Source organism: Madurella fahalii (genome assembly GCF_045866475.1).
Source record: "Madurella fahalii IFM 68171 DNA, scaffold_3, whole genome shotgun sequence".
Lineage (NCBI taxonomy): Eukaryota > Fungi > Ascomycota > Sordariomycetes > Sordariales > Madurella > Madurella fahalii.
Window position 1 is genome coordinate 2110667 of NW_027263973.1, and position 24490 is coordinate 2135156.

General features: G+C 55.6%; 5 protein-coding genes across 5 annotated transcripts; 4 read left to right on the top strand and 1 right to left on the bottom strand.

The window, feature by feature from the left end:
* Positions 1-348: 348 nt before the first annotated feature.
* On the top strand, positions 349-2081 carry MFIFM68171_06090 (uncharacterized protein; the record flags this gene model as incomplete). The annotated part of the gene is made up of 2 exons (XM_071061510.1): positions 349-392; positions 509-2081. 2 exons carry the CDS (start codon positions 349-351, stop codon positions 2079-2081), a joined length of 1617 nt encoding a protein of 538 aa, XP_070917611.1.
* A 2743-nt stretch (positions 2082-4824) lies between these two features.
* Positions 4825-6079, top strand: GCN4 (General control protein; the record flags this gene model as incomplete). Its single annotated transcript, XM_071061511.1, has 3 exons — positions 4825-4941; positions 5042-5306; positions 5373-6079. 3 exons carry the CDS (start codon positions 4825-4827, stop codon positions 6077-6079), a joined length of 1089 nt encoding a protein of 362 aa, XP_070917612.1.
* Positions 6080-7849: 1770 nt separating this feature from the next.
* On the bottom strand, positions 7850-11445 carry MFIFM68171_06092 (uncharacterized protein; the record flags this gene model as incomplete). Its single annotated transcript, XM_071061512.1, has 2 exons — positions 7850-11245; positions 11428-11445. The coding sequence occupies 2 exons, from the start codon at positions 11443-11445 to the stop codon at positions 7850-7852; spliced, it is 3414 nt and encodes a 1137-aa protein (XP_070917613.1).
* A 5535-nt stretch (positions 11446-16980) lies between these two features.
* On the top strand, positions 16981-19346 carry GCN20 (ATP-binding cassette, regulator of translational elongation; the record flags this gene model as incomplete). The annotated part of the gene is made up of 3 exons (XM_071061513.1): positions 16981-17766; positions 17818-17898; positions 17961-19346. The coding sequence occupies 3 exons, from the start codon at positions 16981-16983 to the stop codon at positions 19344-19346; spliced, it is 2253 nt and encodes a 750-aa protein (XP_070917614.1).
* Positions 19347-20191: 845 nt separating this feature from the next.
* TUB2 (beta-tubulin) lies at positions 20192-22043 on the top strand (the record flags this gene model as incomplete). The annotated part of the gene is made up of 7 exons (XM_071061514.1): positions 20192-20203; positions 20391-20414; positions 20484-20509; positions 20575-20616; positions 20675-20729; positions 20800-21590; positions 21650-22043. The coding sequence occupies 7 exons, from the start codon at positions 20192-20194 to the stop codon at positions 22041-22043; spliced, it is 1344 nt and encodes a 447-aa protein (XP_070917615.1).
* Positions 22044-24490: the final 2447 nt, after the last annotated feature.

The window sequence follows — 24490 nt, forward strand, 5'->3', positions numbered from 1 at the left end:
CTTGATCGTGCCAGCTGTGCTTCCGTCCCTTCGTCTATCAGGTTTCCTCAAACGCCAGCGCAGGAAGCAAAAAAATCGAGGTTCAGGTCTTGTATGGAGCCTCGCTCCGCGCCAAGAACCGCGTAGGAGTCCCGCGGGGGTTCGTCCAACAAACCGTGCGGCGGGCCGCGCTCCTCATCGCTTCTTGATCCTTCCCATCCTTTACCCACGGGGTCTTTTCTTTAGGGATTAGGGACAGCTTGGAAAGAGCTTCCCTGTACGCCGCTCCGTCTAAGCATGCCTCATCCATCCCGGTAATCAGCACAAACTTCATCCATCGTCGTCCAAATCGTCGAACCCCAATCGCTCATGGCCTCGGAAGAAGATGGAGCCCCTACCGGCATCCTCTCCTGGTTGGTTACTCACTGCCCCCTCCCCCGGTCACCTCACCATCACCACTCCCCCCAACAACCCACTCAATATAAACTATACTAATAAAGGTCCCCCTCCCCCCCCCCCAAAACAAAAGGTTTCCCTGGGGCCGCCAGGAACTGCCCGGATGGCGCTTCGACGTGATCACGCTACTGGCCATTATCGGCGAGTCGTCGGTGGCCGAGCACGCCCAGACGCTGACGGCCTCGTCGCTGTGCCTGCTGCCGCGCATCATCCCGGCCCCGCAGGCGCTGCTGCGGCCCGTCCGCCCCCAGCGCCTGCCCGAGGTGACGGCCAAGATGGCGGGCGTGTACGGCGGCGTCGTGCTCGACACGGTCGGCTTCTTCGCCAACATCATGCACCCGCTCGAGGACCTCAAGCCGTTTGCCTTCCAGGTGTGGGAAATCAAGCATAACCACGGAATTGGGAAAAACGGGCGGCCGGTGGCTATTGGAGGCATCGGGAATGGGAAGGGGAAAGGGAAGGGGAGGCTGGCTTGGTTGGGGCAGTGGTGGACGTCGTGGAGGAGGAGGAGGAAAGAGAAGGCTGCTGGTGCTGGTGCTGGAGCTTCTCAGGGGCCGGATGGGGGTGGGAAGGCGAACGGGCCACAGCACACGGTGCGCTTTACTACGGAGGACCCCGAGAGGGGGATCTCTTCGTCGACAGAGGCGGAACCGGCCCCGGGAGTAACGCCCAGGCGGACGGCTACCATGTCGGAAAGGATCACCGACGTGCTGACCAACCCGACCATGGTCAACAGCGAGGAGCGGTACACCGTACCGCCGTCGTATTATTCGCCCGTGCACGTACTCAGCGTCTTCTCGTTCCTCCTGACCATCGGCATCGTGGTTGCGGCCGCCTTCTGGGACGACGGGACCGCCATCCTGGCCATCTGCTTAATCAGCCTCGCCGGCACTGTCGTCTGCTACGCCTCGTGGTGGCGACCCATCCTCATGAACCGGCGGACCACCAACAAGGTCCCCGAAGGTGACGTCGTCATCCGCACGCGCGTGGGTGCCTTTATACTCATCAAGTGCACCGAGGAGGTGGCTAGGGAGCTCTACTCGGGCACCGAGGAGTGCAAGTACGTCAGCACAGACTACCACCGCGTCTTCATGGGGCTGGGCATGGTGCTGCTCATGGTGGCGGTGGTGCTGCTGGGCAACTGCGGCTGGAACTCCCAAGTCTTTATCGGCGCGTCCTACATCCTGCTCAACGGGCTGTACTGGGCCATGGGCCTGCTGCCGCAGAGGTACTTTTGGGACCTGAGCCGGTACGACGTGAAGGACGTCACGCCCGAAGACGCGCTCCGGGCCGACGAGGTCACGGACCCGGACGACCCACGCGAGGGCACCCCCTCGTTCACCCGCACCTTGTGGTACGCCGTCCGCGAGACCAAGTACGGCGCGTGGGTGGAGAGGAGTGGCGCGCTCCCCGGGACCGACCAATGGAAGGATTGGTTGAATGAGGCTGTCAATGAGGCCTGGAAGGGCAACCGCAAGTGGGAAGCGGTGAGCAGGAAGAACGAGATTATGAAGGAGAGCGTCGATGCCTTACCGCCCACCTTCACGGGGCGTAGATTCGACGAGGCTGAGCAGCACGCGCCGCTGCATGAGGTGCAGCTACCAAGGCGACGGGACTCTCAGGGGCATGGCAGTCCAACCTTGTAGTAGATGTTTTTTATGGGGCTATTTGAACTGCGTATGCATAGTGGCATCTGCTGGGCTATTTTGGAATCGGCTGGGGATAAACGCTGGAGATTGAAACTAGGTAATGTTTTGCTTAATTATCATGGAGCGGGCTTGCACTTGGCTTGGACTGGGTTGGCTTGGGAACGCTTAGGTCATCATCTCGATACTATTGCATCTATGGATATCACCCCGGGATATGGGATACGAGAACAACGTGACTAGACCGCGACTGCTGCACTCGATTCATGGTGAGATCACCATGTCCAAGTGGACAATGTTGCCGCAGACGATACAAACGTGGGCAATGATATTCCCCCGGGGGGGGGGGGGGAAAGGGGTTAGGAGACAAGGGTTCTCAGTCCTCGAGATGTGCAACGCATGTGCCGAGTTCTCTGGAGTTTTCTCCGCCGGCATTAACCGTTTCTCCGACTCGATCCGAGCCTCGTCCCCGTCAATCCAACCCGAATTTGTCCTGGAAGGGACGTGCGTTAGGTTCCAAGGCGCCGGGAGGGACCGGGCGGGACCGGGAGTGGGCCCGGTGCCATCCGGTCTGGACCAGCATGTCCGGAACGGCAGGCCGTCCATCCATTGGCACGGACGTCGATCAATTTGCTGACTTGCAGCCAACGGCCAACCTACCACAGCAGAGTATTCTGTGTACGCCTCTGCTTGGCGAAGTCCTGCCCAGTTGTGCAAAGACTCGCGCCGCACGAAAACCCGTAACGGGTGAGACGGGAATAACCAAACGGGCACTGGAGGACTCGGGCGGAAGGGAGGGGGAGTTGCCGCTGCCACTGCCACAGTTTCAATTTCGCTCAAAATGCACGTCGTGAGATTTTGCGCAGGAGGCGTAATGGCACGGTTTGTCGCAGTCAAGTCTCCCCAAGGACTTCTGGGTCCACCATCCCCTTGTCAATGGCTGCGATTTAACCGAGTGACTCACAAACTCAATTGCTGCACCCTGGACAAGACGTGATGCCCTCTCTTGCTTGGTTCTCTTCAATTGAGCGTTCTGATTTGACAGAACTGAGCAAATCCGCGACCGTAACTGCGCTCCACAGTTTCAACAAGGAAGGAGAGACATCGCAGTTGCGCGTTTTCATGTCCTGCGAAGTGCCCAAGGCTGTGATTCGTGCCCAGGATCACGGCTGCCGCGGGGCGCGGGGCTAACCATCCATGAAAGAGGCAGCGCCTGCCGGCTGCGAGAATACGAATTGTATTTTTTATTTTTATTACTTCAGCGTCTTCCGTCTCCTCCCGGCTCCTCACTTCTTCGTGCGGAACGAAGGACTGCAAGGTTTTGCTCTGCAAACATGGTTTAATATGGGGCTAGCGGGAAATTCATAGTCCTCGCAAGAGGTTGCGCGTCCGCAGGTCCCAAGGATGCGAGTTTGCGAACCTGTGGCCTTCCAGCCCTTGAGCCAATGGAGCCTAGCACACCCCATGCTGTTCTTGCGAAACTCGACGCGTCCTGCCGATGAGGACACGCTTTGATACTGTTCAGCTGCGCTCTCAGGGGACAAGTCAGGATAGGGCAAGCGACATATCGCGCCCTTGGAGGGACGCCTGCCCCCCGTGCCGTCGGCGTAAGCCTGCTCCGCGTCCTTCGTTCTACAGTTCCAACCGGAATTACCACGGGTGGGCCCTGTACCTCTAGCACGTCGCCTTATTGGCAGACACAATATAGATGGGGATATGCGGGGCAGTGCTGCACGCCCTGTCTGCCGTGCAGGAGACATCGCTACAGGAAATCCAAGACACAGAGCCCCTCCCAAGATCGGATTCTCGAGAGCGATGCGGCTGGTCGTGCCGGTTGTGTGAGAGCGCAGTTTGGGGGATATCGTGTGGTCATGAACGGGGAAGTGGTGCCTCTCAACTCTTATACGGGCTGGGATCGATTCAGCATAGTTTTCAACTTAACACCTCACTAATGAATGATGCAATCATGGCGGTCCGCAGTTCCATGGGGACCGGGCCCGGCTGCCTCCTTTGAGCTGACCTGCGTGTTCGAGCCACTGCGCTACAGAACCGTAGAGAAGGGAACGAAGGAGAAAAAGAAAAAGAAATCGGGAAAATTTTTTTTTTTTTTTTTCAGAGAAACACAATGGAAGAGCAAAATAGATAATGTATTCTAATTTTTTAGAAGTCTCTGGGTCATAACGTTGGTTGGTTTCGCTACAACCCATGTTGGAGGAAAGGGGGGGTTTATGGGTGAGGGTATTTTTTGGAGCAGGATCGCTCTCAGCGTGTGAGTCATACTTGCCGTTTGAGGTTGACCGCAGTGCTCTGCGAATCAGATGGAACCAAACGGGGCAGCAGGCGGCGCTGCCTGTGTGGCCTGTGCACGCGCACGCCTTGTCCTAGGACGTCGCTGCCTGATTAAAAAGTCTTCCACTGCCCACTTTTCGGCTGCCCTCTCTCTTCTCTCCTCCAACCCCAAACTCACACATAAACCAATACCCAAGACTGATCCAAGGCATCCATCAAGATGCGTTAAAACGCCCCCTCCCCCGCGTTTCCCGACTTGCTCTCGCAGCGTCGTCAAAATTTCTTCCCCACAGTTCACCAGCTTCCCCGCTCAATCCTCTTCAGCTCTTCCTGCAAAGGTTGAACTGAACTTTAGCACTCTGCTCCCCAGCTCGCGCTCAAGTTCTTCACACAACACCGCCGCCATTCCCGGCCAAGACTTTCCCGTCTTCACCACGGCTTCCAATCAGTCATCATGGCTTCCCTCCAGTTCTTCGAGCCTGCCGGCACCATCCGCGCAACAACAGCAACTACAGCACCTGGATCTGCCGCCTCATCAACAGGACTTTGTTCTGTTCGATCAGCCGATCAAGCACCACCGTCAACCTAATCCCCGCTCTGTCTCGCAACCTTCCGCCAACGGAGGTGTGAATCTGAATCAGCAACATCGTAGCCAGCCGTTTTTTCCGCAGCAGGCCTCTACATCGCCGTCTCTGCAGAACCAGCGAGTTGCGAACATCATCCAGGCAACAGGGCACCAGGCAACTTCTTCGGCTTTCACCAATCGGTTTAGCTCTCCTGCGCAGAACCCGCTCACGCACCAGTTCTACGCCACATCTGCACCATCTTCATCTGTCGCTTTGGGCTTGCAAAAGCAAAACAAACCCCCGCGTCCGCCTGTCCCCCTGTTCCAACAAGGCGCTGGTAACGCACCCCAAGGCAAGATGAACATCCAAGGTAACTACCGCTACTCTGCCCAGCGAGTCCCGTATGCGCGGCAGCAAGGCTCACACTCCGCACCAGGCCTGGACTTGGACGACTTCACCGCCTTTGAGGGTGGCGCTTCTACCACGGCGTACTCTTCGCCTGCTCTTCCGACCGTGTTCGACTTGGGCACAAGCACATCGAGCTCCACAACCAACATGGGCACTGTTTCGCCTCAGGACCTCTTGGTCCACGAGCCGTTCTTGTCTGCCCCGAACTCGACCGCCCTCACCGCTCTCACCTCGCCCTCCATCTATAACGAGTCGCCCGACTTTGGTGACGGTTATGATGTGTCTCCCAATTTTGGAAGCGGCGATTTCGATGGCGGCGTTGGTGGTGACAGCTGGTTCCCGCTCTTCCCACCGGCCGAACCCCAATCCAAGTTGTCGCAGAAGCCTGTCAACCCTGACAGTTCTCCTGCGTCCACTTCGGATGACCTGGAGGTGGTTGAATCTGGCGCCCGACGTCACCGTCGCAAGTCTTCCGGCACCTCTCCCCCGTCTGGCCGCCACTCTTCGGTAGCCGGTGTAAGCTCTCGTCGGCGTGACAAGCCCCTGCCTCCAATCATCGTGGATGACCCTACCGATGTCGTCGCCATGAAGCGAGCCCGCAATACCCTTGCTGCTCGCAAATCACGCGAGCGTAAGGCTCAGCGCCTGGAGGAGCTCGAGGAGAAGATCGCCAAGCTGACAGAGGAGCGTGATCACTGGAAGAACAAGGCGTTAGCATATGGTGCAAAAGAGTAAACTTGACGATTGGCAACTTTTCTTCTGGCTTCGTCGAATGACATTGTACCCCCCGATGTCTCATCAGCGTTGGGGGAGGGGGCTTACTGAGTTCTTTCTTCTCTATCTATTTTGTATCATGGATTCCCTAGTTTGGCCGGCTGTCTGCTATTATCTTTGCAGGCTTGGGTGGATGAGTTTGTGTACTTTTTCTGTGTTTCTTAGGGTTGGAAACTATCGTTTTCCTATTTCCTACTCGAACACGTTGTGTGAACTTGGGCGGAAAAGATCGTGAACGAAGTGATTAGATTTGAATACTGCTTGCTGTCTACCTTTGCCGTGTGACCTTCGATTGAAACTAACCGAGGAGCTCAATGCCGAGTCATTCGCTCCTGGACGAACTCTGAGACACAAGAAGCCTAAATCGGTTGCTTGCAGTATTCACTTCCGTTTCTCAACCCTCTTCTAGAAAGCCTATGTCTCGTTGGAGACAAGCAACAGGGAGGCCGTTTCCATTTGTTAGAGCGGAATGCAGAGATCACACACTAGGACCACACCAGGAGGAGAGATAATGAACCATCTAGCAGGGTGAATGCACTCCGATTCAATTCGCCATGGACTGATGAATGACTAAATATCCGGCTCCCGTCCCCAAGTACTCCCCTTCCCCTTTCCCACCACAACCATACCATTATCATCACATACCTGCTTCCTTCCATTCAACACCAACCCCCCTTGTTACTCCCCCTCTTCCTTCCCCGTCTTCCTGCCCGCTTACTCCATAAAGCAACCCTGAAAGCAAAAGCCAAAAAAAAAAAAAAAAAAAAAAAAAAAAAAAAAAAAAAACAGATAAAACGAGAAAAAAAAACAAACAACGATGGCCTAAAACTTGATAAGAAACGAAACCAGAAATAGAGAAACACATCACTTGGCTTTTTATGTATCCCTTTACACCTCGCAGCAGCAAAATCGGACCGGTCGGACGGTGAAAGGCTGAAAAAGAACAAAACAGCAACCCATCAAACATCCCATCATGAGTAGTAGATACTGCCAGGCTTGCTTGCTTGTTTGCTTGCTTCCGTTTTCCCCGCACCTAAGAGGAGAAAGGAAGGAAGAAAACTAGGGCTCAGAGAGAAAGCCAAAACACAGTAAAGCAAGCCATGATATGCATGCACATGCCATCCATCCATCCATCCATTACCACAGTTTCGGTCGTCAATAATCGAGCGAGAGAGAGAGAGAGAGAGAGAGACAATCAGACGGGGAAAGAGAGAGGGGGAGAGAAGGAAAAGCCAACAGACGCAAAGCAAGAGAGCAAGCTCTGCCAGACGTTACAAAACTCATAGAGGAAGGTTAAAATAAAGCAAAGTAGCAGTAGCAGCAAGACAGACGGGAAACTGAACTGAACTTGAGCTCTCTAAAAGTTCCATAACCACCGCCTGCTTCGTCTTCATCGTTCTCCCCCATTCCCCTCCTGCTTCTCCTTGCTGCTCAATGCGTCCATGCCATGCCATGCCATGCGCATGCACCTGCACACGCGCTAAGTAAACCGTCATGTTAATATGCTCCTCTTCTTCGTCTTCGTCTTCTCCAGTTCTCCCCTATATGCAGCCCTTTTTCTCTTTGGTCGTATGCTCAAGAAGTCGATCAACAGTATTCGTACATGTACAGAGGCGCAGGGATTCGGTAGCTCGCTTGTTAGGAAGGAGGGAAAAACAAGGCAACGTAGGGAAGTTACGAAAGTTGCGGGTCGAAGATACAAGGTTTTGTAAAAGCTGTCCCAGCCTGGACTTAGCTGACAGTCATCAGTTGCATCCTCGGCGACTCGACCGACGCCCTACTCAGGACCGAGTTGCCGCTGTGCGTCTTAGGCAGCCGCTTGGGTGAACTTGAAGCCGGATCCGTGAAGACCCGCGTGAAGGCGGGACTCCCGTCCGGGTTGTTGTGCCGGGAGTGCCGTTCCCGCCGCGGGGTCCCGGCAGGGCTCTGCGTGAGCAGCTCTGCGCGGCGGACCGCGTCCGAGAGTGAGTCCCGGAGCTGGCCAGCGCGCCTCACAAGCTCTTGGAGGCTGTTCGTATCGAAGAACAGCTTCGTGTCGGGAGTCTTGGCAGGCGTGGCTTTCGCAGTCTCTGTCGTGGACCGCTGTTGTTTCATGGCTTCAATTACCGTCGAGATGATGGCAGAATTGCGGCTCGGACTCGACGATCCATCGGGAGTGCGTGATATGGCAGACTTGGTGCTCGCTTCGGCCGACGGCCAATTGCCAAAGATGTCGTCGTCGGGAGAAAACACGGACCTGCGCCGTGGACTATGGCGTTCCCGTACCACCGCCGTTTTGGACATTTCAAGCTCCGTAATCCCGAAGGGATCGTCGGCATGGTCGAGGAAGGACCCGTCAAATCCTTCGTCTAAAAACCGATCATCATCGGCCTTTGACCGATCAAAGTCCATTGACGGCTTGGATGACCCTAGTTCCTCAGGTTCGTCCTCGTCTGGCGACGCCAGAGCAATGATGTTCTCCGCCTCGGCCCACTTCGATGCCGCTGGGCCGTGGAGGATATCAAGGTCTTTGCCGTGCCGACATAGTCGTTTTAGATCATTGACTAGGAGTGATAACTCACGAATCTGGCCGGAATGCGCTCTCACGCTGGGTTGCGTTGCCTGGATCGAAGCGGGAACGACCATCGAGAAGCTTGTAGCGGAGTCCTTGCCTCCGGGCGAGCAAACAGCAGCCTCGTCCCCGTCAAATTCAAAGTCATCATCCCAGTCTTCACTGGCAGTCTTAGTCCCCAAACCCCAGGTACCAAACTTGGGCGGCGGCTTCGAGCCATCTGAAGGATCTGGAACGACCGGCACGCTCTGGCTCCGTACATGAGCAGCACCGGGTGGTTTCCGATTCGGGGGGCGGCCACCCCTCAAGTCGAGCTCCTGCTTCCCATGTACCGTCTTGGGCCGTTGTACGTCCGAATCGTACTTGTCGTGAACCGAAGGCTCGGCCCAGTCGAATATGTTGCTGCGCGGCCTATCGCCCAAGCTTTGCCGCTGGGGGTCAGGCCCGGCATTGCCGCTAATATTCATAAGAGCGTGTCGTAACGTGGGGCTGACCCTCCTCGAATTGGTCGAACTCGGTGGTGAAAGATGGTTGCTTAGAGTGTCCTCATCGTCTCGTGCCCAGTCGTCATCGTCATCATCATCAAATGATAATCGTCCAAAGTCGCGGTTGATCAGTGACAGCTTCTGCGGGCCGTCAAACCCAAAGCCGTCGTCCTTCCGATCCCGACGCCCAAACTCCGGCGGTTGGGCCAGTTGTGCTGCTCTGATCGGTGTGTGAAGGCTCTCATCTTCCTCGATGATTTTCGTTTCGCCATCCCATGGGCGGCCAAGCATTTCCTGAATAGACAGCCGTTTCGATCTGCTATTGCTCGTGGTGCTGGAGGGTGATTCATCAAACATGGACTCCAGGGGCGTTTCGACCGATCTCAACCGATTGGAGGAGGCCACGGTACGGAAAGAATCGTACATATCGTCACTCTTGAAATCCATATCGTCGTCATCTGCCGCAACACCATCGCGGACCTCAACATCTGAGCCAGCGAGGGTCACAGATCTCTCACCGGACGGCCCTCTGCTGTGAGGAATACTCGGAGGGCTCTGCGAGCCTTGCATGTAGTTAATAGGGCTATGCAGCGGTCTTGGGCTCACTGCGGAGGAGGATGTCGACAGTCCTGCTCGCGTAACGTCGATGTTGAAGCTAGAGAGTCGGGTCAACGGGGGAAGGGGAGAGGAAGAATTCCTCTTGCGAGTGCGCGGGCGGTCTATTGGTTTCAGCTCGGGCTCTTGTTGCTGACCGGTTTGCTGTCGGCCGTCAGGTGGCACGGAGGATCCTTCGGGTCCGGGTTGGAAAGGAGGCTGTGCTGGGTCCGGTGGCGGGGCCGCGAGGTCCGGTGTGTACCGGCCGCCTCCACTCTTTGCGTCGAGAGTGCTCCGCCTCGGGCGACGAACACTTCCAGTTCTTGCAATCCATTGGCCGGCCGAACTAAAATGCATTGAGATGGACTTCTTAGCTCGCCGGTCAGGCGTTGAATCGCTCGAGTTGGACAGGTCGCTCGCGAGCTGAGAACTTCGTCGCTTTCCCGCGAGAGTGACCCCATCCTGCGTCGACTCCTCTTCGTCTGCCAACGACGCGATCTCAGTGATGTACTCCGGCTTGATAAGATGGGCTCGGAAGACCCGCCCCGGGGTTAACGACACTCTCTTCCGGGGGAACAACCCGTGGTAAGGGCTGTTTCCGCCAGGTGTTCCGGAGGCATCTCGTCCCGTTGAAGTCGATCGCCGGGCATGGAAGAAAGACGTCCACTTTCCGGGCTGCCGCTTCGCGTCGACGAATGTCGGAGATTTCGGGGAAGTTGGTGAGCATGGGCCCGGCAGGTTGTAGTGGTCGAGCGAGTATTTTACATCGGGTGAGAATGGTTCGGCAAGAGCACCTTGGTTCTGGAACTGCTGTATTGTTGCAGACCGCTGGTGGCTGGTAGCAGGTCTTCGAAGCGTCAAGACCTGCGAGCCTCGACGTGGCCTATCACCCGCTGTCCCATTTTGCCCAGATGTTGCCCTTTTCACCAGTTTATTCGGAGCGGCATGTAGTGCCGGTGACTGTCCAAGCATTGGGACCCCAGAGCCATGTGAGAAGGTCATCGAGGACGAGTCTGGCCCAACGCTCGATCTCCGACTCCCGTGCTGGGACAGCGGTCGAAGAGAAAGCCGCCGTATCCAAGATTCCCTTGACGACACCGAATCGCGGGCATTCTCTGCAATTGGCCGAGACGTTACGTCGCCCTGTCGTATGATAGACTGTCTCGTACTGCTAGGTTTCGGAGACGAGACATGAACACCGCTCGGGGACCGTGGGGAGCAGGTCGGGTCGATCGGATGCGACGTAAGGGGTCCGGGGCCCGCATCGACGAGTTGGCGGAAGGAGGCGTATGGGAAGTCATCGGCCGGGGACGAGCACATATAACTAGGGGCGGCACTTGTGCGGGGACGGGGTGGCTCAGGCGCTACTCGAAAGCCGTCGTAGTCGGCAGGGAATATCCGTTGGCGGTGGTTCGGCCACGGCGCTTCAGATTCGGGAGCTTGGCCAAAGACCAGACCGGCAGCCGCGGCCGCGATGGCGGTGCCGGTGCCCACAAGCTGTGACAAATATGTTAGTATCTTACACCTAACCCGCCATCGACGTACAAGAGATGGTCTTCGCGCAATTTCACGGGTTCGTTTCGTTGGTTTGTGCAGAACTTCAAACCCAGCATCTGTTTGTATGCTCTGTGGTTTGTATTTCTGCCCAAGGCCCAGCGACGGCTCGTTCGCCAACTTACACTCGGCACTGCCTGCATTCTGGCTGCAGGTTGTTATGTCGACGGCAAACGGCCGCGAAAGGGAGGAAGGGCGAGGAGGGATTTGGTTTTCGTGATGGTCGTAGTTTGCATCGTCAGGGCATTACGAAAGAGGAATTCTTGGGTCGGGAATGAGCCGGAGGTGGAATGTGGACAATGAAGGCGCGTTCTTGCCGGTTCGAATACGGCCCCTGGGAAGGCACCCACGCGCCGGATACCGTTGCCAATGCGAGGTGGGCGGGTTGTGACCGAAGGGCTCTCCCCCCTCCCGGCGCGGACGAGAGTAGGGCGCCGGTCCCGTACGTCGTGGAGAAACACGGTTTGCGGGCGCGCGGTCGGCGGTGCTGCGGGCAGCCAGCTGAGGGCGAGGCAGTCCACAACACAGGCCGGTCGCTACTAATTGTTTCTTTTTGTTTTCCACTGGCGGGTCGCAATTGCAGATTGGCTGCGTCTGGAGGTGGCCGCAGCCGTGGCCTGGAGCGCTCGCTTCTCGATTCGTTCGACACGGGGCGGAGAAGACGGCCGTTTGTGCCAAAACAACAACCCAAAGCTTTCCCCCCCAAGACGCGACACGAAGGACGTAATTCAGCGGGTCATGACCAGAATACAGCAAAAGAAAGAGAGAGACCCAGAAAAACGGTCGAGGGCAAAAAGCAAAAATAAAAAGTCAAGAAAAGAGAGGAAAAGCAGCCGAAACCGCAGCAACTCGAGCACCGACGACGTTCAAGGACGGGCGATTCACCTCACGCAACTGGGTCCGCAATGCAAAGGATGGGGAGAATTCCAACACAAGCAGTCGTCCAGGCAGGCCGGGGGGGCATGTTGCTGCGGTGGGGACCCGGCAGGAGTGCGCTTGTTGTGGGTGGAGGTTTCGAGGCCTGGGCCTGGTCGCTCTGGAGAAGGCTGGGATTGGCCTCTCGATTGTCGCTTTCGGCGACGTTACCATACGGCGTGGGCGACTCAGAGGGAGATGCGCTTGACGCTAGTAGGTGCACGGAGGATTGCCTTGGTTCTGCTGTGTAAATTTCAGGTGTCAACAGCCCTTGGTTGCTTGGGTAGACGCATCCTCCAATCTCGACAATCTGTGCCTGTTTGATGAGAGATGCAGACCAGTGCATCCGGCGCTGCGCGCTTGCGCATGCCATAAGCTCACCGCAGAAATTTGCCCGCCCCAGAGCGAAGGCCTCTGAGAGCCAGTCATCCGCCTGCCCCGAACCAACCTGCAACAACGCCTCCCTTCTACACCAACTCGCCTGCTGAGGTTCGGAGACAATAATGGGAACCCCTGGTACCAGAGTTCTGCTCGTATTGACGGATTCCTCCAGCTTTCCGTGACCAGCGATTCGTCCTGACCAGCGCGGCGTTTCCCAACAAAACACATGGATGTTTTGCGCCTTCCGCCGCCGATCTGATCTTACTGTAGCACGGAATCGGCCGAGATACCTTGTCATCTGGGCGCAAACGCACACAAGACAACGATGCCAGGGATACTTTCGGGATTGGGTAGCTGGGCGATTGAATGATCCACCCACGCATCGCTCCACCGCTTCCAGGGAAACAACACTGCGGCAACAGCAACGCCAATGGGAAGAGGGCATGGTAGTATAATTTCCACGAACCCAAGATCATTCTTCTCGCCCTGCCTCGGCGCACATGCTGCTTTTGGTAGCAGCCTGCGTGTGCTACGGCTTGTGTTGGTTGTTCGATGCATCCCCCACCACCATCGCGATCTACGAGCTTGGGTCTTGGTCTTGGTTGGCGTCTCTGCTCCAACTTTTCAGATGGCTTCTTTCCGGTATGGGCTCCTCTTCATGACCTCATCCTCTCCTCGACCCCATCAGTCCCCGTTCGTCACTATCCGCCAACAGACGACGGACGGACGGACACTTCTACCAGCCAGTCTCGCCCACTAGAATCAAGAAGCCGGTTGTTTAACCTCAGAGAATTGCCTAATCCGGTCGGGGGTTTACTATTTTATTTTATTTTACTTCATTTTTCTTGTGTTTTCTTCTTTTCCCCGCAACCAGTCCCGACCCGTGCTGGGCCGCTTCACTAAGTTACCCAACAGCGGACAACCTAGAGTTATATCAGGCACAGTAAATGTATAATATCGGACCGCCACGGCCAAACACGAGCGCTGAAAGCACTAAAGTTCCGCGGGAAGACCGGCCAACTATGTGTTCCCTTCCTGCATATGGCTCTTCTGCAATTGAGCCGTACCGAAAACCAAATCGGAAACAGCTGACCACAGATGGCTGCGTGGAGGCATATGAACCTTCTCAAAACTGGCCTGATCCCCCCGCCCCTTCGCCGCTTCCATAAGGCTTAGGAAGCAAAGCAGGATTTGCCCGAAGGTTGCCTTGCGTTTACTTACATACACAGCCCTCTCTGCGGGCCCTTCCACCCGCGCACAAGAGGAAAATTAGGGGGATCTGCTGGCTCTTAACCCCTCGTCCAGTGACACCTCGGTGAGCCTGCTTGCATCAGCGAGCCTAGGTAGCCAGGGCTTGTCGGTGTTCAGCTTACTCGCAGGAGAGATCTTGGGATCTCCGTTGCAACCACCACCCCCATGCCCCTCTCCCAACCCAGCTTGCTGGTTGGCGAAAAAGCACATGGACTGAAGTACTAAACCGGGCCGAGATGGAATAGGGAGGTGCGGAGCGGAGACGGAAAGCGGGCGTGCCTCATTGATTCATCAGCTATAAGTTGGGTGCATTAATATTGCCTCCCCGTTCCTTACACAGCGACATGGGTAAAACTTGGATCTGTGGTTAGGGTCCAGTGCTGTTTTGCCAGATCTGGTCTCGTCCCAGGCCGCGTCACACAAACCTCATGCTGTCTCTTGCGGTGCCTGACAAAAGGATCGGGACGTTGTTCAACAGTTTGTAATTTGCGTCTTACTTGTTTCCCTCTCTTGTCCCAGAGGAACGACGGGGTGAGGGAACGTTGTAAACTGCGGGACACCATTGTTGTGTAATCCTGCTAATGCCGTTGCGTTATTCATGTCTAAGCTCTGACCCGCCGCGTGCAACGCTTGCGCGGTGACTATCAGTCAATCTATCCATGCTAGAGACAGACACAAGGTTCGTAAGCCTGCTGCGACGATCACTGGTACTCTCTTCCGGGAGGACGGGCTAGTGATGCGCTGTGTGGTACGATCGGACGGGTATCTACTTGCCCGGTGCCCCCGGTTATTTGCCGGTCTCCGTCGGGTTGCTCATAAGTTATGTATGTACCGTGTGTGTTGCGTACGTATGTTTTTTTCATCAAGAGGGCTGGAAGATATCCGCCCAGACAGTTTGTCCGCTCCCAAGGCACTTCCGAATGTCGGGTGGCACAAGGGAGTACCACTCCTACCGGTGTTCATATATTGCCGCGTTCCTTTCTGCCGCAGCCCTCAGCGGGCCACTTTCCCGTCTCTTGCAGACTGTATATCAATAATCCTGAATCACAACAGGCAGGCTGCGATATTTTGACAAAGTCCGGGGCCACGATCAAATTCATGAAGTTGTTCCAGATTTTCAGCACCGCGGGCCACTGCATCAGCCAGACCCCGGTGATCCCCACCACAAATCTGAAGGCTTGCCCCTTCGGCGCAACAATCCCGGGCCAGGATTGCCTCCCAGTGCTACACAAAAGACTATTGTTAGATTTACCCATGTCGGGAGCTCCTCGAACGGGTCAAATACACGTTGCCCGGTGACAGCCGCTGACAACCCAGGCCAAACCCAGGTAAGGTATCAAGCCGCGACCGGCTGACTCACGATAATGTATTAAAATCCGTGCACTCGCAACAGATAAACATTTGCCTACCGCGGCGGAAAAGCTGATTCTTTTCGGAAGATTGCCGTGGTGGGAAATGAAACAAGAGCAAAGCGATAGACAGCCGTCTCGCGAGCAGCGGGGCCTCGGCGTAAACCTACCGATCAGTTCCTGGACTAGACAGACAACGAGGCTTAGCTGACGAAACTGGGCTGGGAAGCTCTGGTCCCTTGGGGTAGCTATCCGAGTACCTTGGGGAAATAGTAACCATGTAGTAATAGTCGGGTCTTAAGGTTTCTTGAGTGAAGCCGAAAGCCAGGAAGCGCGATCTCGCGTGCCGGGTCCCGATCGAGCCAGATTTCCCGGTGCCGAAGAATTCCTAGCAGCTGGAGTGAGCCGGCAGAATTGCAGAAGCTCAGGGGTGCGGTATCCTTGTTTGCCAATATTCCCTGCCTTGCTGTGATTTCGGGCAGGAGAGGCTTGAGAGCCACCACGCGCGGCAGCAGAGATCTATCCCCCCGAGCGACGGGGAAATCCTGCACCAGATAGAATGTTTGCGTGCCATAGGCAACTCTCCTTACGGACAGCGGCTTCAATGTCTGTCCGGGGCTCCCGGTGATCGCCGGGGTTGCTTCTGTGCCGTGTCGCGACGACTTCAGCATCCTTGCGGTTCCTGAAACTTCCTTTTCAGCTTCCTTCCGCAAAATACGATGCCAAGCCATGTGGGCAGTAATTTCTCGATGCAGTCATCAAGCTTAGCTGGGCTGAAAGAAGCATCCGAGCTCTTCGTCGTCAGGGATCCGATCGGGATGCCAAGGATCCTGCCGAAGGATTGGAGAGCTGCAGCAACGTCAGGCTTCCATTCAAGGAGCGCTTTTTGGAAGGCATATGCAGCGCTGCTACAATTCGTCGGCCAGGAGGAGCCGCCTCTAACAATCAATGGTTCGGAGGAGTGCCCGTGCCCGGCTGGTGAGAGGCGTCTACCGCAGCGCGGGTTGATGTTTCCAGTGGTTCGCCGGGTAGATTGAAGCCTTCTTTCTTCGGGTCATCCGCCATGCAGCCAGGGCGCCCAATTCTCGCAAATGTCGCATGCGACGGCCCAACAGCGTGCCATCTGCTGGGAGTGCCCGGTCTGTTGGAAATGGAGGGGTGAGGGCAACGCGTCCCGATTGGCGCAACACGTGGCGACGGCATTGCGTGACCGGCATGAGCCGCGTCCCCAGATCGCGTCATTGTTCTTTCCCTATGGACAGCCCAAAAAGCTCCTCCGGTCCTTGTCTCAGGAGGGCGCCCAAGGGACACATTGTTGCGAAATCTCGCCGACACCCGCTGCGGATTTGCTGGCGGGGGCATGGTAGGTTCCATGAAACACTGCCACAGAAAGTCACTTTAGTCTAGAGCTCCCGGGCCGAGGAAGAGATGGAAGTTCTTCCTTCCATTGAAGGAGGTCGAACCTGGGGTGCTCACAAGGGGCTCCTCGCACATTGACCAATCGCCTTCTCCCACCACTGCCAGGCGTGAGCGGCTGCAAAGCCACAAATCTACCCCGCTTTTAGCGCCAAAATTCATGGAGAGGGTGTGGCTGGCTAAGTTACCCTGCAGAAGTTCCCCTCGTAAAACTTCCATTTTGGTGATGTTCGGCCCAAAGGTCTTCATCACGAGCCACAGTTCGATAATCCACGTGGTGGCCAGATTAACAGCCCAGAAGTTCCGGCCTCGTCCGGGATACCCATTGTATATACTTGCTCACAGACGGCTAAGATTAAGCCCGCCATGGACGCCGAGATCCGGACGGTGCTTCCGAACATCGATCCCGTGATCTCCGAGTACTCGGCCGGGTATCTGACCCATGCATCCACTCTCTGGTCCGGGGATGAAGACGCCTCCGGGCCGTCCCCGCTCGCCGAGGCCGCCTCCACCATCACCGAGCTGCTCCTTTCCGCGTCCGGGAGCCATGGTGCAGCGACACACGACAAGATCCGGAGCCTTGTAGAGAAATGGGTCGACAAGTACGCTGCTGCCGGTGACAGCCAGGAGAAAAGGGGCCCGGTTGTCAGGCGGCTTGACCAGACCATTCAAGTGAGCGCCCAAAGGAACATGTCTTCGACCCTGGCAGTCGCCACAGGAGGCGTCGACCTCGAGTCGGCCAACGTCCGCAAGGTCGAGTCCAAGGTCGACAAGAAAAAGCTCGAGAAAGCCGAACGCAAGATTGCTGCCAAGCAGAACAAGAAAACGTTCAAGACGGTCGAGTACGAGGCGTCACGTCTTCTTAACCAGCCAGAGTCAACCCAGTCGTACGAGGAGTTTTACATGGCCGTCAATCCGCTGCAGATGGGTTCCAACCAGGGCGGAAAGTCCAAGGATATCAAGATTGACACCATTGACGTGTCCATTGGTGGAAGCAGGATCCTTACTGACACCACCTTGACTCTCTCTCATGGTCACCGTTATGGTCTCGTCGGCCACAACGGTGTCGGTAAATCGACGCTCCTTAGGGCCCTGTCTCGGAGAGAGGTGCCTATTCCAACGCACATTTCCATCTTGCACGTCGAGCAAGAGGTAGGCGCGCTTTTGTCCACATCCTCTTTACGGTGACTAACGAAACGATAGATCACCGGAGACGACACCCCCGCATTACAGGCCGTGCTGGACGCCGACGTATGGCGCAAGGTGCTTCTTAGAGAGCAAGCGGTACGTCGCGGCCAACCAATGGCTCAGCCTCATATTTCTCTCTAACACCTTTTTCTTTCCAGGAAATCACCCAGAAGTTGGCAGATATTGAGGCCCAACGAGCCTCGATGGCGGATACCTCGACGGACGCCGCCAAGCTGGACAAAGAGCGCGAGGCGCAGGACCAGCGTCTTGGAGACATTCAAGCCAAGCTTGCCGAGATGGAATCCGACAAGGCCGAATCCAGAGCCGCCAGCATCCTGGCAGGTCTGGGCTTTTCGCCCGAGCGACAACAATACGCGACCAAGACCTTCTCAGGTGGTTGGAGGATGCGTCTGGCGCTTGCTCGGGCGCTCTTCTGCGAACCGGATCTTCTGCTTCTGGACGAACCTTCCAACATGCTGGACGTTCCCTCCATCACCTTCCTTTCGAACTATCTACAGGGCTACCCAAGCACCGTGCTCGTCGTGTCCCACGACAGAGCGTTCCTCAATGAAGTGGCCACCGACATCATCCACCAACACTCGCAGCGGCTCGACTACTACCGTGGCGCTAACTTCGACTCGTTCTATGCCACCAGGGAGGAGCGGAAGAAGACCGCCAAGAGGGAATACGAGAACCAGATGGCGCAGCGTGCCCATCTTCAGGCATTCATCGACAAGTTCCGATACAACGCGGCCAAGTCGTCTGAAGCTCAGTCGCGTATCAAGAAACTGGAACGCATGCCTGTACTCGAGCCTCCCGAGACCGAGTACAGCGTCAAGTTCAAGTTTCCCGACGTCGAAAAACTGTCGCCGCCGATCGTCCAGATGTCCGAGGTCACATTTGGGTACACGAAAGACAAGATTCTCCTCAGGAATGTCGACCTCGATGTACAGCTCGACTCGCGGATCGGCATCGTCGGGCCCAACGGCGCCGGCAAGACGACAGTGCTCAAACTCCTCATCGGCAAGCTGCAGCCCACAAGTGGCATCATATCTCAACATCCCCGCCTGCGCGTCGGCTTCTTTGCTCAGCACCATGTCGATGCGCTCGATCTCAACGCCAGTGCCGTCAGCTTCATGGCCAAAAACTACCCCGGCAAGACGGACGAAGAGTACCGCCGCCAGCTGGGTGCATTCGGCATCACGGGCACGACGGGTCTGCAGAAGATGGAGGTGTTGTCTGGTGGTCAAAAGTCCCGCGTCGCTTTCGCTTGCTTGGCGCTGACAAACCCGCACATTCTCGTGCTGGACGAGCCGTCTAACCACCTGGATATCGAGGCCATGGACGCCCTGTCCGAGGCCCTCAAGGAGTTCCAGGGCGGCGTACTGATGGTATCCCACGATGTCACGATGCTGCAGACGGTTTGCACGTCACTGTGGGTGTGTGACAACGGGACGGTGGAGAAATTCCCTGGCGACGTGCAGGCGTACAAGAAGAGGATTGCGGCCCAAGCCGATGCCGCCGGTGTTGTCAAGGCTCACTAGGCAACATGCGCATGTACTGTGTATTTAGAAGGTTCAAACGTCTCTAGGCAACACAGAAACAGGGCTAGACCATATCCCGAGAGGCGGCTCTCTAGGCAGACGCCTGGAGAAAGATTACACAGCAACAGGCAACGCCAGACTCTCTCAGTAGTTTGGATCGTACCAAACCGATATAGGTACATGTGCATTGTGCATGATGTATTCTGTTATGGACTGTTTATTATGGCAGAAAAGCCCAGAGACCCAGCAGACGGTTAATTATATCAGGATCAACAGAGACTCATCATCCACCTGCACTACGCCGGAACTATCAGTTGTCCCACCACACCGAAGCAGAGAAAGTCACGGAGGAGGATATACATACCTGGAGCAAGATATATATTGTGTAGCATGTGTGAGAATCACAAAACGCCATTCCAACTTCTCGAACTGAGGCTGGTGAAGCCGGGATGTGCGCAAGCAGAAAGAGACATCCGCAACCACCCCACCTTCACTTCGCTGTGTCGCCCAAACTAAATGGGCTTAGCGCGTCGCGCTACCCCTTCCCCTTCGCGCAAATCAGGAATAGTGTAAACAAGCGAGGAACGCAGGGACCACCCAGACGGCCGGGCTTGCCCGTTTCCGTTTCGATTGGCAGGTTGGCAGTGCCTGATCTCCACTTGGCAGCAGCAAGCGGTGAACAACCCTTCCGCCTTTCATTTCTCGCCCCAAAAATCAACAATTTCCTCTCCCGCCAAAATCCCCACCCCGACTGCTTTTCCCAAAGTCGCCAGCACCCTCAAACCCAGAGCTTGCTCCCGAAACCTGCATCGCTTTGCAAACCAGCTCTTACACACACATTCAAAATGCGTGAGATTGTAAGTGTTCCTTCCCGTTACCTTGCCGCAAGCCTGCGACGCGTCCGGGAAACTTTTTTTTGGGCCCCTGATCTACCCCACACTCGGGTATCGTCGTCCCACAACTTCCCGGACGGCTTGACAGCAAACGGCGTCGGCGCGATGGCCGCCAGCACAGCCAAATACTGACACGCGTCCCCTACTACAGGTTCACCTTCAGACCGGCCAATGCGTAAGTCGAATAGGTTTCGCCGCGAGCGGGCGATTAGCTGGTGTCGGGGACTGACAAGGGCATTTCCAGGGTAACCAAATTGGTGCCGCCTTCTGGTAAGCTCGACCTTGAAGCTGGGCAAAGGTTCAACAAGGACAATCGAAACTGACTCCCTTTGTAGGCAGACCATCTCTGGCGAGCACGGCCTCGATAGCAATGGCGTGTACGTGACCGTTGACGTCTCTTGACTGGTTAATCCCTCGCTCACCGGCCGCCCTTAGGTACAACGGAACTTCCGAGCTCCAGCTCGAGCGGATGAACGTCTACTTCAACGAGGTGAGTTAGGCCAAGGGCGCCTGGACTGCGCGCCGAGTCGCTTTGTTTTTCCGATGACCGACTCTTGCAGGCCTCTGGCAACAAGTATGTCCCTCGTGCCGTCCTGGTCGATCTCGAGCCCGGCACCATGGATGCCGTCCGTGCCGGCCCCTTCGGCCAGCTCTTCCGCCCCGATAACTTCGTCTTCGGCCAGTCAGGCGCCGGCAACAACTGGGCCAAGGGCCACTACACCGAGGGTGCCGAGCTTGTTGACCAAGTTCTCGATGTCGTCCGTCGCGAGGCCGAGGGTTGCGACTGCCTCCAGGGTTTCCAGATCACGCACTCCCTGGGTGGTGGTACCGGCGCTGGTATGGGTACTCTGCTGATCTCCAAGATCCGCGAGGAATTCCCCGACCGTATGATGGCCACTTTCTCGGTCGTGCCCTCCCCCAAGGTCTCGGACACGGTCGTCGAGCCCTACAATGCCACCCTCTCTGTCCACCAGCTGGTCGAGAACTCGGACGAGACTTTTTGTATTGATAACGAGGCTCTCTACGACATCTGCATGCGCACGCTGAAGCTGTCGAACCCCTCGTATGGCGACCTCAACTACCTGGTCTCGGCCGTTATGTCGGGCGTCACCGTCTCGCTGCGCTTCCCCGGCCAGCTCAACTCTGACCTCCGCAAGCTGGCTGTTAACATGGTTCCCTTCCCGCGTCTACACTTCTTCATGGTCGGCTTCGCCCCGCTTACCGCTCGCGGCGCCCACTCGTTCCGTGCCCTCTCGGTTCCCGAGTTGACCCAGCAGATGTTCGACCCCAAGAACATGATGGCTGCTTCCGACTTCCGCAACGGCCGCTACCTGACCTGCTCTGCCATCTTGTAAGTATCCATGGCCTGCTCTGGGCTCTAGCACAAAGAAACCGCTAACAATGATACAGCCGTGGCAAGGTCTCCATGAAGGAGGTCGAGGACCAGATGCGCAATGTGCAGAACAAGAACTCGTCCTACTTCGTTGAGTGGATCCCCAACAACGTCCAGACGGCTCTGTGCTCGATCCCGCCCCGCAGCCTCAAGATGTCGTCGACGTTCGTCGGCAACTCGACGGCCATCCAGGAGCTGTTCAAGCGTATTGGCGAGCAGTTCACTGCCATGTTCCGTCGCAAGGCTTTCTTGCATTGGTACACTGGTGAGGGCATGGACGAGATGGAATTCACCGAGGCCGAGTCCAACATGAACGATCTGGTCTCGGAGTACCAGCAATACCAGGATGCTGGTGTTGATGAGGAGGAGGAGGAGTACGAAGAGGAGGCTCCTATTGAGGGCGAGGAGTAGGCAGCTCAAGTCCTCGTTGCCATCTCTGCTCCAAGTTCGGGACCCCGGGAACTCGCAAGAGCAGGGACAACATACCTTGTGAGCTAGTTTTGGTTGGGTGGATAGTGCATCATAGCGGCCAGACTACGGCCATTCGCCCTGTATGCAATCGTGTCCGCAGATTCGGCCTTCTTATGAGTTTAGCGGGGGAGTTTTTGTCCATGTCATCTGTAATTGATGGGGAAGGGGTGGCCGGTTATAAGCTGACTAGACGTACCTTTTGACACGGTCTAGCTGACCCCTTTTTATTCATAGCACGTCAGAGAGAGAGAGAAAAAAATACATGCACCTTGTGTAATGGTGTCTAATAATTGCCAGCTCTGGCCCAGCTTTCTCTTCCCCTTTCTGCTTGTGTCATCTGGTCTGTTCCGTTTTGGGGGACGGCGTATCTTGAATGTCTTCCATACAGACAGATACCAAATGGGTTGCGCTGGCTCCCGTACCTACTGTATAATGGTTTCCCTGTATCGGTCGTGATCTGTCGTATTTTTCATGCTTCGGTCGGTAGGCTTCGCAGTGTTGTCTTGATTACATTATGAGCTTGCTTGAATCCGGAGTTCTTGCACCTTGCGGCAATTATTTTCTTTCTTTTCCGGATTCTATTTTAGTGTTTTACCCCTTTCTAGTTTGTGAAGCTCGTAGGATAAGATAAATATAATACGATAATACTGAGTGCTAGTGGGACGGGTGTATATCCTTTCCTGTCGGCTGGAAGTTGGATGCTTCGATCCCAGGCCATGTTGGTTTGGTATATGGCATGGGCGTGGGTTTACAATGAGACTGTATTGTAATCAAGCTTATAACCGCCGCTCGTCGTGTGGATATGTCGTCCATGGATCCTCGTTCCTCTGGATGTTGTTGGTTATTGGTCATTGGTTTGATAGTAATGGCCAGCTGCGGTCACGGGATCTGTATGGTTTGGATCCGGTAATGGTTGAAAGTCTATGGCTTTCCACGTGAAGCTTTCTGCGTCTTCACCCGCTGGGAAGGCTGGAGGGCGAGTGGTAGACTTCAACGGTGTATTTGTATGGGTGCTAGGTCTTTATTCGGGGGAGGGGCGTAGAGAAGTGTTGGGAATTTTCTTTGTCTTGAGGATGATTGATGGTTCTTCCAGCGTTCGCTTTCTCGGCTTGCCCCAAACGAATCTTGATGCGGGAATATGAAACAATGGCAAGCTGACATCAAATGCTACAGCGCTAGTTTTGTGTTACTGGGGAACTGCTCTTTCTCTTGGTGGCAGCATTGCTCTCAGACCACGGCATGAAAGATGTATTGAAACCGATGACAAAGTCAGCAGGGCGTTTGAGACCAACACCGAATTATGCCTTTCCACGACCCAGTGGCTTTACTGACAGTAACTTTCTCCGAGGGAGCACGACAGGCGCCAGAAGCTCCGCAGGTACCATCGTCGTCAATGGCTTCGACGAGGCCAGGAGAGCCTCTCTGGGTTATGACGGTATATTCGTTGTTTGACAGCCTTATTAGCCAACTCATCTTGGTTTCAAACGGTTGACCGCCAGTGAGAGTCACTTACAACTGGTCCATGTTTAAAACAGACTCACAAGCTCGGTATTTATTTACCGATCAACAATGCTTGACGACTAACGCTTTCGCGGGGTTGGAGAGCCGCAAGAGACTCATGGGGATGATGCTGAAATACCTCGACTGAACATTTGTCTCCTCGCGTGCTGTGATGCTGTCGCCTTGGTCATGGATGTTGTCTATCATCAGTGTTCTGGCTCGCTACGATTATAACCCATGGGGCTGGCGTCATCGAAACAGCCAGTTCGATAGGGAAATAAGAGGCTTCGTCGGGCCGTCTTGATAGCAAGTCTTCCGTTATTGAGCCGCGGTTCACTGAATTCAGTGGCATATCTTGGGCTTAGTTCCGGAAGGCCGAACAGGTAAGCCTCGCATGTCCTTGTTTTTGTATTTAGGGTATGAAGCAGCCTACCGGTGGTGACCAAGTCCATTCTTTCATTTAGCGGCTATCTTGCATAGAACACTCCTGAGGGAATCCGAGCTTGTGCGGTGAATTGCCCTTGATGTTGTCAACGAAGCTCGGCGCCTCCGAACCCCTTTATTCGTCACAGCTAAGGATCCCCCCTATCAAGATCAGAGCGTACACTATCACCCAGAGACACTAGCCAGCATACCACCCACCAGGGACACACTCCCGTTGCTCAGCACCCGAACATGGCTTACGGAGGCATGCTGTTTAATTACATCGCCTTGGTCCCTTTAAAAGTACCTCGATGTTCTCGAGGATGTAACCATGCCTGCCCAAAGTATAGACCAGGTTAGCCCTTAGCTTGTAGTGGTTTGGCTTCATCCCCGTCTTTAGACTCACTGATCTTTGCTGAAAGAACCAGCCGCGGTGCCTCGAGACCCGAGAGGGGCAGAAAGAT